The sequence below is a fragment of the Chiloscyllium plagiosum genome, unplaced genomic scaffold (genome assembly GCF_037043375.1).
Source record: "Chiloscyllium plagiosum isolate Xiang-an unplaced genomic scaffold, Cpla_swu_hap1 HiC_scaffold_1, whole genome shotgun sequence".
In the NCBI taxonomy this organism is placed as follows: Eukaryota; Metazoa; Chordata; class Chondrichthyes; order Orectolobiformes; family Hemiscylliidae; genus Chiloscyllium; species Chiloscyllium plagiosum.
The window spans coordinates 109327307-109342260 of NW_028270139.1; the positions used below are offsets into that span (position 1 = coordinate 109327307).

Below are 14954 nucleotides of genomic sequence, written 5' to 3' on the forward strand. Positions count from 1 at the left end.
CCAGCTTTTGCTTACAAAATTCACAACACTAGATCAGGCTTGAGGTCTGGCATACTGCACACATTGGAAACTACATATATTAATACACAGAACCCTGTTCTTTGCAGACAGAAAAATTGTGCTAACAAAGCTTGGCAGTGAACTGTCAGTCATCATTAATTGGTGCATTCTTCATGGCAATGCATCTACTAATCAGAGTCCATTTAATCAGCATATTTTATAGTATAAATGTTGTTTCCCCTTACTTTGGTAATCCATGTGTATTGTCATGATATGTGTAAGATGAAAACTTCAACAAAATGAGGTTTTTTTTCAACAAATGTAAGTTCGATAATACCAAACAACTATCCTACATGAGTGATGAGCAAAATGCATAAAAGTCATGAGATTTGAGATATATAAGTTGCGGTTGAAGAAAAATACATATTTTTATATATTAACAGCTGCTTATAAATCTCAACAATTGCATACTTAATCTCTAACAGGTCAGATTTGCTTATAAAAACATTAATACATCTGAAAATGCTTTATAATTTTTTTTTAAAATTCTCCTTTCTGGATATGATAACCCTCTCACCCACCACCTCCCCTCCGCCCACCACATTCTCGGAGGCCATGCAGCTTTCATCAAAAGATATTAGATGCAGAAGCTCAACTTCACAGCCATCGGATGCTAGGCAAGGATGAGATGTTGATTCATCATGTTAATGTATTAATATGTACTTTATCTGTTTATTAATGTAATTTGTGCAACACTGAAATGGACTGGGCTCTAACTATTAATTTCTAATGTCTTTGTGAGCACTTGCGTGTTCATAGTCAATTTACTTGTACTGTGCTATTTAAAGGATCATTTATTGGTTTATGTGTTTCATTTTAACCATGTTCCTCAGTGTACTTATTCATGAGTTATTGATCAATGAATTGTTCTCATCAGTTGTATTTGTGACTGCATGCAGAATCATTAATTACCAATGTACTTGCGGCTATTTCTTGTTGCTTATGAATGTGTTTGTATGTAATTCTTGCCTGATTTTGAATGATTTGGCTTGTTTCCCTGCTACTTCAAAACCTGATCCACTGGATGTGAGGCTGCAACAACTGTCACCAGCAACAGAATTCAATGATGGTATCTCTGGCTGCCAGAGATAGCCAAGGCAGCACAGTTAGAACATCTGTCACTTCTTGGCCATCTGTCCATTTCATCAAGGTTCTATTGTGCTCTGAGATAACCTTCTTCACTGTCCACTACACCACTTATTTTGGTTTCATCTGCAAACTTACTAACCGTACCTCATTTATTCACATTCAAATCATTTAAATGTTTAAAATCTATCCCTTTTAGTAAACTAACACAACACACACAATGTTAATGCCACACAATACAATGAAATATGAAAAGGGAACTTTACCTCAATAAGGACTGTGCTGTGGTCACTCCTACTGAGTGGCCTATTGACAGTGCAGAATAACGAGAAAGAAGTCAACTGAATTTTTCCCTCTTATTGGTTCCTTCACCACCTGCAACAAATACAATCTAGCAGGTTTTGGGACAAGATCAGCTTTGTCAGTAGTGATGCTGCCAAGCCACTCTTGATGATGGATGTTGAAGCCTATGCATAGAATATATACTGTGTCCTTGACACTCTTAGCTTCCTGCAAGGAGCCTTCAACATGAAGCTGTACTGATTCATAAATTCATTAACTGAAGGAGGTAAACAATCAATCAATCAGGGGGAAGGTGGTGGTGGTAGTGATTTCTTAGCATTTGATCCTGGGTTGTAAATAAATTTCAAAAGTGACCTTACACTTAAAAAGGTTGGAGACCACTGCTCTAGTATATTATTGTTCATGTTTTTTTCATGTTTTATTCTTCGTACTAAAAGTAGTCTTACAGACTTTCATAATGTGTTCAGTAAGAGCTCCACGGTTAAAAAAATTTCAAAGTTAGTGGTTATCAATCCAGTTTTCAATCAAGGATCTGACTTGACCAGTATTAACACCAGTTGGGATTGTAACAAAGTTTGAGCTTGTCAGAAATCCTTGAATTTGAGGTTCTTATGAGCAAACAAGTGAAGGTACTAGCAAAAGTAAAGGAGTTGCAATGAAGTACATTACATGGGTTGGAATCTTTAAATTGCTTTGACTATTGTGAAGACTTTTCTAAGCGGAATATTTGAATTTATTGGTGGATTATTTGAAACATTTAACTAAAGCTCAGTTGAGAGAAATAGTGGATAGATAAAAGATAGAAATAAAATCAGTGTCTCATTAGAATGATATAATAAAATGATTATCCAGAACTTTGAAGGATAAGCAGAGAAGCAAGATGCACTGCAGAAATTCACCAAGGCTGCTTAGATAGAACTTTCCAAACCCATGATCACTACATCTAGAAAGACAGGTGATACATGAGAACACCATCAGCCTCAAGATCCCCTCCAAGCTACCACCATCCTGGTTTGGATATATTATGCCATTCTATCGCTGTCACTGGGTCAATATGTTGGAACTTCCACTTAAATGACATGTTGTTGTACAAGTAGACAATCCTTTATCCGAAATGTCAAAATTCGAAAAACTCCAAAGTCCAAAGGTCTTTTTTGTGAAGTTTTTTTTTCATTAACAAGTTTGTTTGGTGTGCAAACAGTTAATCCAAGTCGACACCCACTTGTTGCATGTCACTCAGATGTGACGTGGGGGGGAAGGGGGCGTGACCCAGCACCAGCAGGCCTCAATTCTGTCTCAAGACCCCGTTTTACTCAGTGAGTCTGCTCCTCCAGTAAGATTTTTTAAAATTTCACTATCAAACTCTCACTTATTCTGAAATTCAAAAATTTCAGAATTCCGACAACCAGCTGGTCCTGAGAATTTTAGATAAAGGATTGTGCCCCTGAACCTGCAACAAACGAATGCAGTGGTTCAAGAAAACAGCTCAATACCAACTGTTAAACCACCTTTTCATTTGGGATGAGCAACAAATGCTGGCCCAGAATGAGGTCTGAGTTCTCTTCTACCTTTCTATGATGTGCTGGATGGACAGTGGTAAAGAGAGGAAGATAGGGTTGTATGTGCAACCCTCCCACCTCATATTAATTAAAGGGCAGTCACCCAAAATTTTGAAGCAGAGCAAGCCGGCAAAGTGGAAACTGGCTTGATCTTGATGCTCACACTACAGCCCACAGAGTATAACCCAGCCCACACTTACAACAGTGACGTTACACATACTGAGGAATCACAACCTTAGTTTTCAAATTTTATAGTCCAGAATTCAATAATGACAAAGCAGGATACAATTTCTGCATTTGTAGAAAAATTGGTTATTTATTTCCAAGTAAGTGTTTCAAAATAAATGTTTTAATAGAATGAAACACAAATTCAGGACTCAATGATAGACAGACAGTCTATCCCATATGCTTCTAACCAGGTGGCCACCTCATCTGACGTCCTCCAATCACGTGGATGTGTAGGTGGTAAACAGACTGCGCTCCATTCTTCCCGTCGTTAATCACTAACAAACAACAAAAAGAATTTGCTTTAAGAAAAAGGTAGTGTTGGGAAAATATGACTACAGCACATGCTTCAGGCATCCATCATTGTGGTTAATGCCCTCAATTAAAACTGTCCCATATGAGCATCTTGCCTTTCAGTGGCGGATGTTTATTAGGCTCATTAATGAGCCTTTGACATCCATGAACCCTGGAACTTTAGAATGAAATGAGATTCACGTCTCTCCTGAAAGCCTCCTAGAAAACTCTGCTGGCATTGTTATGGACTAGACTACACCACTCAAAACATTCTTGAGCAGGCAGCCCAGACTGTAACTTTGCAATTTGTTTTGGTAAGTGTACAGTGAAAATTACCCAGAGTAAGTTAAAACAGACAACAATTTATTTACAAAATTACAGAATGAAACAGACAGAATATGCAATACCCATAGAACTCAGTCTACACAAACTAGATTTAATTACGCTGTTCCGAAAAATACATGCAACAGTTCCAGTAAACAAACCCCTTAAATAGAGCAAAAATGAGATAAAGACTTACAGGTCCGAGTTAGAAGGGCAGAAGGAGAGAGAGTTTCCACACAGCCCAGTGCTGCACTGAATCAACTAACAAGAATTTAGTTTCCAGGACTGACCACTCTCCTTTCATTATACAGGTTACTTCTAAAACATGAAAGCTGTGGCCTAAAGTTTCATCTGCTGAGGTATAAACAAAAAGGCCTCCCAATACCCTTTTCATCTCTGTACCACCCAGCCACTTCAGAGCCCGGACTGTTTTATGACCCCTCAGAAAAAAAAAATCAAGGACACAGTACCCTTGAGAAAAGGAACACCTTTTAGAAAAAAAAAACTAGCTTTGTAACAGCATTGTCAGGAAAGAGAGATATTCATTGTTGTCCATCACTTGGATGCAAATCAAGGTATCTGGCATCAGTGGGGAGGGGAGGGAGAGGGAGGAGAGGGTTGGCTGAAAAGCACATGCCTCCCATTGAGTGACACTTATTGATTGTAGTGTATGATTTAAATATACAGAAGAACTAGGCCATTCAACCTATCAGGAGAAAGTGAGGTCTGCAGACGCTGGAGATCAAAGCTGAAACTTTATTGCTGGAACAGCACAGCAGGTCAGGCAGCATCTAGGGAACAGAAGATTCGACGTTTCGGGCACATGCCCTTCTTCAGGAAGGGCATTCCTGAAGAAGGGCATGTGCCCGAAACGTCGAATCTTCTGTTCCCTAGATGCTGCCTGACCTGCTGTGCTGTTCCAGCAATAAAGTTTCAGCATTCAACCTATCAGGTCTGTTCCGCCATTTGATCGTGGCTGATATGTTTCTCAACCCCATTATCCTGCCTTTTCCCCATAACCTTGGATCTCTTTACCAATCAAGAACCTCTCTGTCTTAAATACACCTCAATTACTTGGCCTCTGCATCAGTCTGTGGCAATGAGTTGTTCAGATTCACCACCCTCTGGTTGAAGAAATTCCTCATCTCAATTCTAAAGGATTGTCCCTTCATTTTAAGGTTGCGCTTCGGGTCCTTGTCTCCACATCCACCATATCCTGGCCTCTTAGTATTTTGGAAATTTCAATCAGGGCCACCCCTCACCCTTCTAAACGCTTAAGTACAGACTCAGAGTCCTCAACTGCTCCTTATATGACAAGCCCTTCATCCTGGAATCATTCTTGGGGACCTCTTCTAGACTCCCTCCACTGTCTGTGCATCCCTCCTTGATACGGGGCCCAAAACTGCTCACAATATTCTAAATGTGGTCTGACTAGAACTTTATACAGCCTCAGCAGTACATCTCTGCTCTTGTAATCTAGCCCTCTTGAAATGAATGCTACTTTTTCATTTGCCTTCCTGACTGCCAAATGAACCTGCATGTTAACTTTAAGAAAAACCTGAAGGAGGAGTCCCAAGTCCCTTTGTTCTTCAGGTTCCTAAATGGCCTTGCCCCATTTAGAAAACAGTTTACACTTCTATCCTTCCAACCAAAGTACATAACGTGACACTTTTCCATAATGTATTCTGTTTGTCACTTCTTTGCCCACTCTCCTAGTCTTTCCAAGTCCTTTGCAGCCTCCTGCACTACCTGTCCCTCCAGCTATCTTTGTGTCATCTGCAAACTTAGCAACAATGTTCTGGATTCCTTCATCCAGATCGTTAATGTATAATCGGAGGAGTTGTGGTCCCAACAAAGACTCCTGTGAAACTCCACCGGTCACTGGCTGCCATCTGCAAAAGGCCCCTTTATCTTCACTCTTTTCCCTCTACCAGTCAGCCAGTTCACTATTCATGTCAGTACTTTACCCCTAACACCATGCGCTCTTATTTAGATCTATTTCATGTCTGTGAAGCGAAGTCATTTGTGTTAGTTGTACTTTGTTTCTCCAGTAACATTTTGTGAACCAAAAGGAGTTTCCCTCCAATACTTTTCTCGAGGAAATGACTTGTGCTGGAATCTACATTTATAGATTAAATCAGCCCTTTGTTACCCATTCACTATTGTCCATGTATAAGAGAAGCCAGTATAACGTGCTGATCAACAACAATGTGTCAGATATCAACAATGGGACACTGCATTGTAACCTAATCCTATCGTCAGTTGTCTTGATAACTGCTCCTGGAATACAGTCAAACGCTCAAAGGAAAAGGAAATATTGGGGCAAAAACTTGTTCATAAAGCTGTGTTCTGTTTTGCTTATATCATTTATCTGTGAGTTAACAGCTAACAAAAAAATAAATCCACAACCTCTGGGTATACAACACATGTCAGCATAAGAGACAGTCTAACTGGATTAATAATGTAATCCAAACAGTAATTTGGAACTTTGTTTTAAACTGCCCTCCGTATCACCTCCTACCTTCGCCTACCTCTCACCATCCCATCTACCTTTTTCCTAGTCCCATCCCCGTATTTATCTCCGAGGAAGGGTTATGCCCAAAACGTCATCTCTCTTGCTCCTCAGATGCAGCCTGACCTGCTGTGCTTTTTGCAGCACCACGCTTTATCAACTCCAGCATCTGAAGCCCTCACTTCCTCCAAGCAAGCTAGACCCGGAGGCCCCCAGACAGAAGTTTTTTTTACCTCCAATCCATACACTGATAATGATGGATAAAGGCCCCCATAACATTATGCTAAACGCAAGGACACCGAGGATTTCATTTTCAGAACGTATAATCCCAACATTTATGTAAAACAAAGAAAACCCCTAACACTTAACTTATGGCAGGTCCGTTTGTTCACCAGCGATATATCCTCTATTTCTTCTATTGGAGTCTGTGTGGAATTTGTTTTCAGCCCAATTGGCCAGATGGAAGTCCCACCTTATATTAATTAAATGGCGGCCACTCAAAATATTAAAGCAGAGTGAGCTAGCAAGGAGGAAACTGTCTTGGTCTTGATGCTTACGCGAGAGCCCCTAGAGTATAATCCAGCCCACACTTACAACAGTGATGTTATTCATACTGAGGAATCACAACCTTAATTTTCTAATTTTATAATCTAAAACGCTAATGACGGAATAGGATACAATTTCTGCATTTATAGAAAAATTAGTTATTTATTTCCAAGAAAGTGTTTCAAAGTAAATGTTTTAATAGACTGAATCACAAAATCAACACTCAATAACAGAGTGCCATTCTGACCCATATCCTCCTAAATGACAAGTATGGTGAAAATAAGCAGGGAGGAGGGAAGAGAGAGAGAAAGAGAGAGAGAATTTCCCAGTTTGTTATCTGTGTATACTTTAGGAGGTATAACTAACTGACTGCCTGTACAAAGTGCAATGTTCATGAAAGCTGGTAACGCATTAATGAAAACAAATTCAACAAGTTCTTCTGAGTGTTACAAATCTTACAGTTTTAACAAATCACTAATTACCAAAACGTACCCTTTACTACTCGCCTGTACCAGCTGCCACTGATCTACATCTTTCTGTGGGGGTGTGTGTGTATGCCTGTAGGTGCAGTTTCCATTTAAAACAGCTTATCTTACTTTCTGGACAGATTAATGAACAATAGATAAAATTATGTACCTGTCCCTATCTTGTGGCCAAAATGGAATTCTGTAAAACTATTAAGTTTACTACATCAGATATTTGAAAAATATTATATCCTCCATTCCTTGAAGAAACATTTTGATTTATTCATAAAGTAGACTTACCCATTCTGTACCCGTCTGCGAGCCCTTCTTTCTTTGCAAGGTTTTTAGCCACTATCAGTAGATGCCCCAACAGCTGTTTGCACAACAAGGATAATCAACTTTATATCATAGGAAAAACATCGCCCACTGGTTAAATTCATACAGATTTTAACATTTGATAACAGACAAAGTCTTTTCCCTGGGGTGGGAGAATCTAGAACTAGAGGGGATAGGTTTAGAGCAAGAGGGGAAAGATATAAAAGAGACCTAAGGGACAACATTTTCAGGCAGAGGGTGGTACGTGTGTGGAATGTGCTGCCAGAGGAAGTAGTGGAGGCTAGCACAATTGCAACATTTAAAAGGCATCTGGATGGGTATATGAATAGGAAGGGTTTGGAGGGATATGGGCCGGGTGCTGGCAGGTGGGACTAGATTGGGTTGGGATATCTGGTCGGCATGGACGAGATGGACTGAAGGGTCTGTTTCTGTGCTGTACATCTCTATTACTATAAAATAACTAATTTATTTCACTGCTACAGCCTGTCCTTTCTGCTGTAAGCAAACCTACACAAACTTCTGACAATACTCTTTACTTTGAACAATATACAATGCCTTTAGGAACATAAGAACTAGGAGAAGGAGTAGGCAATTCACCCTTTTGAACCTGCTCCACTCTTAAATACGACCATGGCTGATCTCATTTTGGCCTCAAGTCCATTCATCGGCCAGCTCCCTATAATCTTTCAACACGTTAAGCTGTCAAAACATTTCAAAGTCCTTTGCTACCAAGCAAAACTTGACATTGAGCCACATAAGGAGATGTACGAATGGATCACCTAAAGCTTGGTCAACAATGTGCCCTGAAGGTAAAAAGTGAGGGAGAGACGGAGAAGTTTAATATGGACATTTCACAGCCTAGCACCTAGGCAACTGAAAGATGTACAGGAGGAATCCGGATATTCTAAAAGTTATTAGGGCTTGAAAAAGCTGCAGTGAAAGGGAGGCTCAAAGGTTTGGGGTAGGAAAGAGGATGGGTTTGGAGCGCAGGAAATGGAAGGTTTCAAGATAATTATGTGAAATTTAATGCAAAGAGGTTGCAACACTGAAAGCCAAGACAGGTTACTGAGCATAAGGTTGATAAATAGGACTTAATGTGAACTGAGACTCAATTTTCAAATGTTTAATGGCAGTAGGTACTTGAAAACAATCACAAGATTTCTGTGCTTACGTAAACCATTCCTTTTGGCTATCACAAAGTACAGCTGAAACAACATTTACAATTAATTACATTGTTGGCAACAGTTCTCACGTTCTGCCCTTCTGAAATGTGCTACAATAACTTCAGATAGGCATAAGAAACCTTCCATTACCGTGCCCAATTCTTCATGTGTAATCCTCGGTTGAGTGTCTGCAGGCCTATCACAACCTGTTCAACTGCAGTATACATTGTAAGCACAAACGTAAGCTTGGTGGATGCCTCTCAATATTCAACCTTGCAGTAGTCCTCACTGGGATCATGCAGGTATCTGAATTTGATGGGTAATTCTGGAAATAGAAACCCTAGCCAATTATTCCTACACAGACTCACTTTAAGGCCAAGTGTACCAGCTTTTGTAGAGATAAGCTAGTGCAGCACAGATCAGGGATCAAACTGTTCTGGTCTGAAATGTTTCCACTTATCAACAAACCGTAACAGTATTATATTCTACATATATTAACCATCTTTCCCTACCTCTTTGTCATCATCTGCTACCTCACTGATTCGTGGGATAGGGATTTTGGGTATCACAAGGAAATGAACTGGAGCCTGAGGATTTACATCTCTGAAAGACAGGCACTGTAGAGAAGAACAAAGTCAACAAACAGTAGCATAAAAATCAACATCAAGAAAAATAAAGGGGCAATTTAAAATCAAGTTCCTCTTCCCCACCTTTTGGTCCTAAGGGGGAAGAAAGCTTAAGCACTTGTTTTCTTACATGATCAAAATAGTTTGATTCTAACACAGTGAAATAATTTATCACAATGGAATAAGGAGTACAGTACCCACAGTAATAACTCTAGGTGAAAACAAAACACTGCAAATGCTAGTGATCTGAAATACAATCTGCAAATGCTAGCAATACTCGGCTGGTGAGGTAGTTGTGCACAGAAATATAGTTTCATGACAATGATCTGCCAATCCTGCTGATGTGCTTCTAGGGTGGCACAGTGGCTCAGTGGTTAGCACTGCTATCTCACAGCACCAATGACCTGGGTTCGATTTTCCACCTCAGGCCACTGTCTGTGTGGGGTTTGCACATTTCCAGCATTAGACATGACCTATGCTGTGTCAGGAGCACAGAAGTGGATGGTTCACAGTAGGTCCAAGCTCTGACCCAACTGAGGATTCATATTTTTTTGCCATCAGTAATTTATTAAAAGGAACTAATCCCAAGCAGCAACCACTTCACAGAGACTGTTGTGTTTCCTAACTCTTGCCCTGCTCAATTAGTTGCTGCTTCCGTCTCACTGAAGTTGCTGGTCCTGACCAAGCATTACCCACACTGCAAAGACAGTCCTCCACAGAGGGCAGACTGCTTGGAATTCTCACTGCTGGAATCTCAAATTAGACTGGGTTCTTGGAAGTGAATTGCTAACTGTCTGCCTCCAGGAAGATTATATCAGATTTCTCAACAGTCGATTTGAGACCCCAACAAAGATGATCCTGATAACAGGATCGGCACATTATTAGCAATATTCAACCAGTTAATCTTCATTTTGTTTTCACAGATGTTGTCAGGCTTGTGGAGCATTTCCAGCATTCTCTAATTACCTATGACATTTAATTCACCAATTTGTCTACATAGAAAGGACTCAATTGTAAAGTGATTCACTGGGACATCCTGAAAATTTCACAAGACAACTTCCTTTGTATTATAAAACATCCATAATTTGTGGAAAGAAGTCCACTCCAGGAGGCTTTTATTACAAGTGAAATGGCATTCAGTAGAGTAAATATACCTGATCATCTTCATATATAATGTCAGCTGGAAGTGACTTATCAATAATTTTTGAGAATAATGAAGGTGGCTGGTTTCCGTATTTCCTATTTGCATAGTCAGCCAATGTTGCTTTGGGAACATCCATGCCATTGATTTTAGATAAACAACAGTCTTTCTAAAATTGAAAGAGAAGTCAGAGTTTAGTATGTATACATTGCTGCAGTCACTCTGTGTGTAATCTTTGCCGACAGCTTCCCCACAATATTCATTCCATGGTTTAACATTTGCAGTTTTCATGGGTGCTATTATTATTTTATTCTTGTTCTTCAGAACCTGGGTGTTGCTTAACAGGGAGCTGATGAAGGTCAGTGAGCACAGGAGTGGTGGATGGGTAAATGGGTCTTGATGGGAGTTAGGACATGGCAGCAGAGGTTTGAATGACCTCAAGTTATACAGGATAAGAGTGGGGAAGGCCAGCCAAGAATATGTTGGAATAGTCAAGACAACGGGAAGAAAGTCTCAAAGGTGAGTAATGGATAGGCAATAAACACTGGGCCAGTCAGTTACACCCTGATCCCATGAATGAATGAATGAATGAATGAATGAATGAATGAATGGATGAAAAAAAAAAGTAGTTGAGGATATTATCAGCACCTGAGCTGAAGCAATGATTGAACTGGATCATGTGGTGAGTCAAGGGGTGTGCAGGTTGAGTTATTATATTTTACATTAGGATTAAACCTCAGCACACATCGTAGGCCAAAGGGCCTGTTCTGTGTGCTGTACTTTTCTATGTGTTGAATACACAATCTTAATAACATGAGTGATTGGAAGGTCATCTTGAGGTCTGATACAAAACTAAGGTTATTTATAAATTGGATCAGCCTTGAACAGTTACCAAGGAGGAGCAGATTCAGTAGCTGGGACAAAACATTCAGTTGAAGAAACCTATGTGGGAGGTTAGAAATGTAGTTTCTGCAGGTGGGGGGGGGACATTATACAAACAGTCACGGAATTCTTGTAGCATGTAGCATACTTATGGCTAACAGTTTAATGAATATAGAGGGTCTTTTAAAGAAAATACTTTTAAGCTAGGAAATAACTTTAAAGTGTTGTAGTTGACCACAAAAAGAAGCAGCAGGGGCATTTCACAATAAAGCTTATAGTATAAGAGAAACTAGATAAAAGAACAAGCTGTAATAAACAAGGAACAAAGAATGCAGACATACAAGGACAGCAGGATGGCCAGATAAGAAAATAACTGAGAGAGAAAAAAACAAGTGAGGTAATCGGCTTATGATAAGATGGGAAAAGGGAGGCATGATTCCGCAACTTGTAAATGAATAAGATTGCTTACATGCTCTGTTTTCACGGGCATTTCTGCTTGATTGCAGAAGCGTCCGGTATTTACAAGGCTGTAATAAATTGTTCTTGTTTCCAAGGCTGATTTATGAGTGAGTTCTGTTTCTCACACCTAGAACTTGCGAGCAGCAGCATCTAGCACAACGTCACCGCCCTGAAACCACAATTTTCCAGCTTCTTTCAATTCTGAAGCAGCCATACTGGACTCAGTTAAAAATCACACAACACCAGGTTATAGTCCAACAGGTTTAATTGGAAGCACACTAGCTTTCGGAGCGACGCTCCTTCATGGAGGGCTCGATCGTAACACAGAATTTATAGCAAAAATTTGCAGTGTGATGTAACTGAAATTATACATTGAAAAATTGATTGTCTGTTAAGCCTTTCATCTGTTAGAATACAGTGATACTTTCACTTCTTTCAGGTGTAAATCACAAAACCTTTTTTTTTAAAAGTTGCATTCTCGGGTTAGCTGTGAACAATGGTGATAGCTAGACAATATGTTGAAGGTGTTAACCCCCTGTGTCCTCTGTCTATAACCTGATGTTTAGATTGTTATCTCACTTTTTAGATTAGAATCAGAGTTTTACATAAATTCATGCAGTTTTTGAGTTCAGAGTTCTACATGAATGTATGCAGTTTTTGAGCAAAGTGCAATGTAACTCTGCAGGTACAAATTCACCACACAAAATATGTGTGCATGTGGGTCTTTGTCTGTCTGTGTGTGTGTGTCTGACTGAGGTGGGGGTTGTGAGTGTGAGAAAGTGTGTGTGTGTAGTGAGTGCAGAGTGTCTTAAGCCTGTGAGGGGGTGCATGTGTGGTCCAGGACATTCAGTCTCGGACCTTCGGGTGACCATCCTCCAAGGTGGACTTCGGGACAGGCAGCAAAGGAAAGTGGCCGAGCAGAGGCTGATAGCTAAGTTCGGTACCCATAGGGAGGGCCTCAACCAGGACCTTGGGTTCATGTCACATTACAGGTGATCACCATTTGCACTAAACACACACATATTGCTACACACACACACTCTCACATACACACGGACACAGGTACACACAGACGCGCACACAGACACCCACACACACCCTTATAGACACACACACACTCCCACACATGCACCCCCTCACAGGCTTAAGACACTCTGCACTCACTACACACACACACTTTCTCACACTCACAACCCCCACCCCAGACAGACACACACACACAGACAGACAAAGACTCACATGCACACATATTTTGTGTGGTGAATTTGTACTTGCAGAGTTACATTGCACTTTGCTCAAAAACTGCATACATTGATGTAGAACTCTGAACTCAAAATCTGCATGAATTTATGTAAAACTCTGTTATCTCACTTTTTAGATTAGAATCAATCTAAACATCAGGTCATAGAGAACACAGGGGGCTAACACCTTCAACATATTGTCTAGCTATCACCATTGTTAACAGCTAACCCGAGAATGCAACTTTACAAAAAAGGGTTTTGCGATTTACACATGAAAGAAGTGAAACTATCACTGTATTCTAACAGATGAAAGGCTTAACAGACAATCAAATTTTTCAATGTATAATTTCAGTTACATCACACTGCAAATTTTTGCTATAAATTCTGTGTTACGATCGAGCCCTCCACAATCACCTGATGAAGGAGCGTCGCTCCGAAAGCTAGTGTGCTTCCAATTAAACCTGTTGGACTATAACCTGGTGTTGTGTGATATTTAACTTTGTACACCCCAGTCCAACACCGGTATCTCCAAATCATACTGGACTCAAAATGTGAACTGTATTTCTCTCCCCTCAAGTGCTGCCCAACCTGTTAACTTTATGCTTTGTTTTAGTTTCGTTGCAAGTTCTGTTTCCAACGTCTGTTCAGTCACCGTCTACCCTCTGAAGGTTTGATTTCGACTTGAGCATCAAAAATGAAACCACCCCGACTGACATTGAATTTCTGCTCACAAATAACAATCAGCAGGTGCCTATCCACTGGGAAGGAACTCAGGTCAGCAATGAGCTCTGCTTCCCCTCGGCTTCAGGATGTTAAAATCTGAGCTGCAGTCCATTGCACCCCTGGAGAAGGAGGAAACGCTGCATTCTCATTGGCCCCCGCACTGTGATGGACAGCTCTGTTTGACTGGTGAGTGGTCGGAGTAGCTGTCAATCAAAGCCGCCCCTTTTTTGTAAACACGAGGCCTTTGTTCCGTACCTGCTTCCAGCCGCCGCCGAGTCCTCTCTCCAGCAGCGCCCGCCTCACACACACAAAGTCCGGCTCTGAAAAGCGCCTGGGCAGCCTCAATGCTAACAGTCTGCTCATCGTCTCTCACACAGGTTAAAGCTCAGGCTCCCTGCACTCAGATGCTTTCCTCTCAATAACAACAACAACAATATATTCTGTATTACAGCCTCTGGTTGGTTAGCTCTAACCATGTGGTTTGAAACAGTGAGTGAGCTGTAGCAGGGACTCCTATTTTACGACCAGGAAGGTGAAGTAGATCGGAACAAAACCGATTTTAAAGTGCCCCCGCCCCTCAATAATATAGCACAAATATGCCTGGGCACGGATGGCCATTAACCTTCTGAAAAACACTTAAGTTTGGCTGAAACACTTTGGTCTACCTAGTTGTCCTGAACTGAGTTTTACAGACTGGCACATTCTAAAGTTCAGGACCACATGCTGGCCGATGCACTGTAGCATAGCCAACAGCTGCAGAAGCAATTGTAGCGAAAAGTCGCCAGTTATTCTTTGTGCCATCATGTACCAACGGACTTTTTAAAAACCGTTTTTAGCTTATATTGTCCTGTATATAGTTTATTTTCATATTTGGTAAATCTTCCAATTTTGCATTTGAATTGAGGCATCTAAGATTACATAGTGCTCATTTGAGAAATGCGATTTTTTTGTTCGATGTTTTGTAATGTCTGACTTGAATTGTTTAGTTAGATATATGAATAAAGTTTATT

At 40.4% G+C, this 14954-nt stretch overlaps 1 protein-coding gene across 5 annotated transcripts; it reads right to left on the bottom strand.

Moving 5' to 3' along the window:
* Positions 1–3291: 3291 nt before the first annotated feature.
* LOC122548405 (adenosine 5'-monophosphoramidase HINT2) lies at positions 3292–14429 on the bottom strand. Of its 5 annotated transcripts, none has more exons than XM_043687016.2 (5): positions 14200–14407; positions 10653–10808; positions 9385–9489; positions 7674–7746; positions 3292–3511 (listed from the first exon to the last, which is right to left on the bottom strand). In XM_043687016.2, the coding sequence occupies exons 1-5, from the start codon at positions 14305–14307 to the stop codon at positions 3420–3422; spliced, it is 534 nt and encodes a 177-aa protein (XP_043542951.2). In that variant the 5' UTR covers positions 14308–14407; the 3' UTR covers positions 3292–3419. The 5 variants fall into 5 exon arrangements, with proteins under 5 accessions (XP_043542951.2, XP_043542975.2, XP_043542984.2 ...); XM_043687040.2 differs by lacking the exon at positions 14200–14407 and adding an exon at positions 13953–14080; XM_043687049.2 differs by lacking the exon at positions 14200–14407 and adding an exon at positions 13810–13946.
* Between the last annotated feature and the right edge of the window lie 525 nt (positions 14430–14954).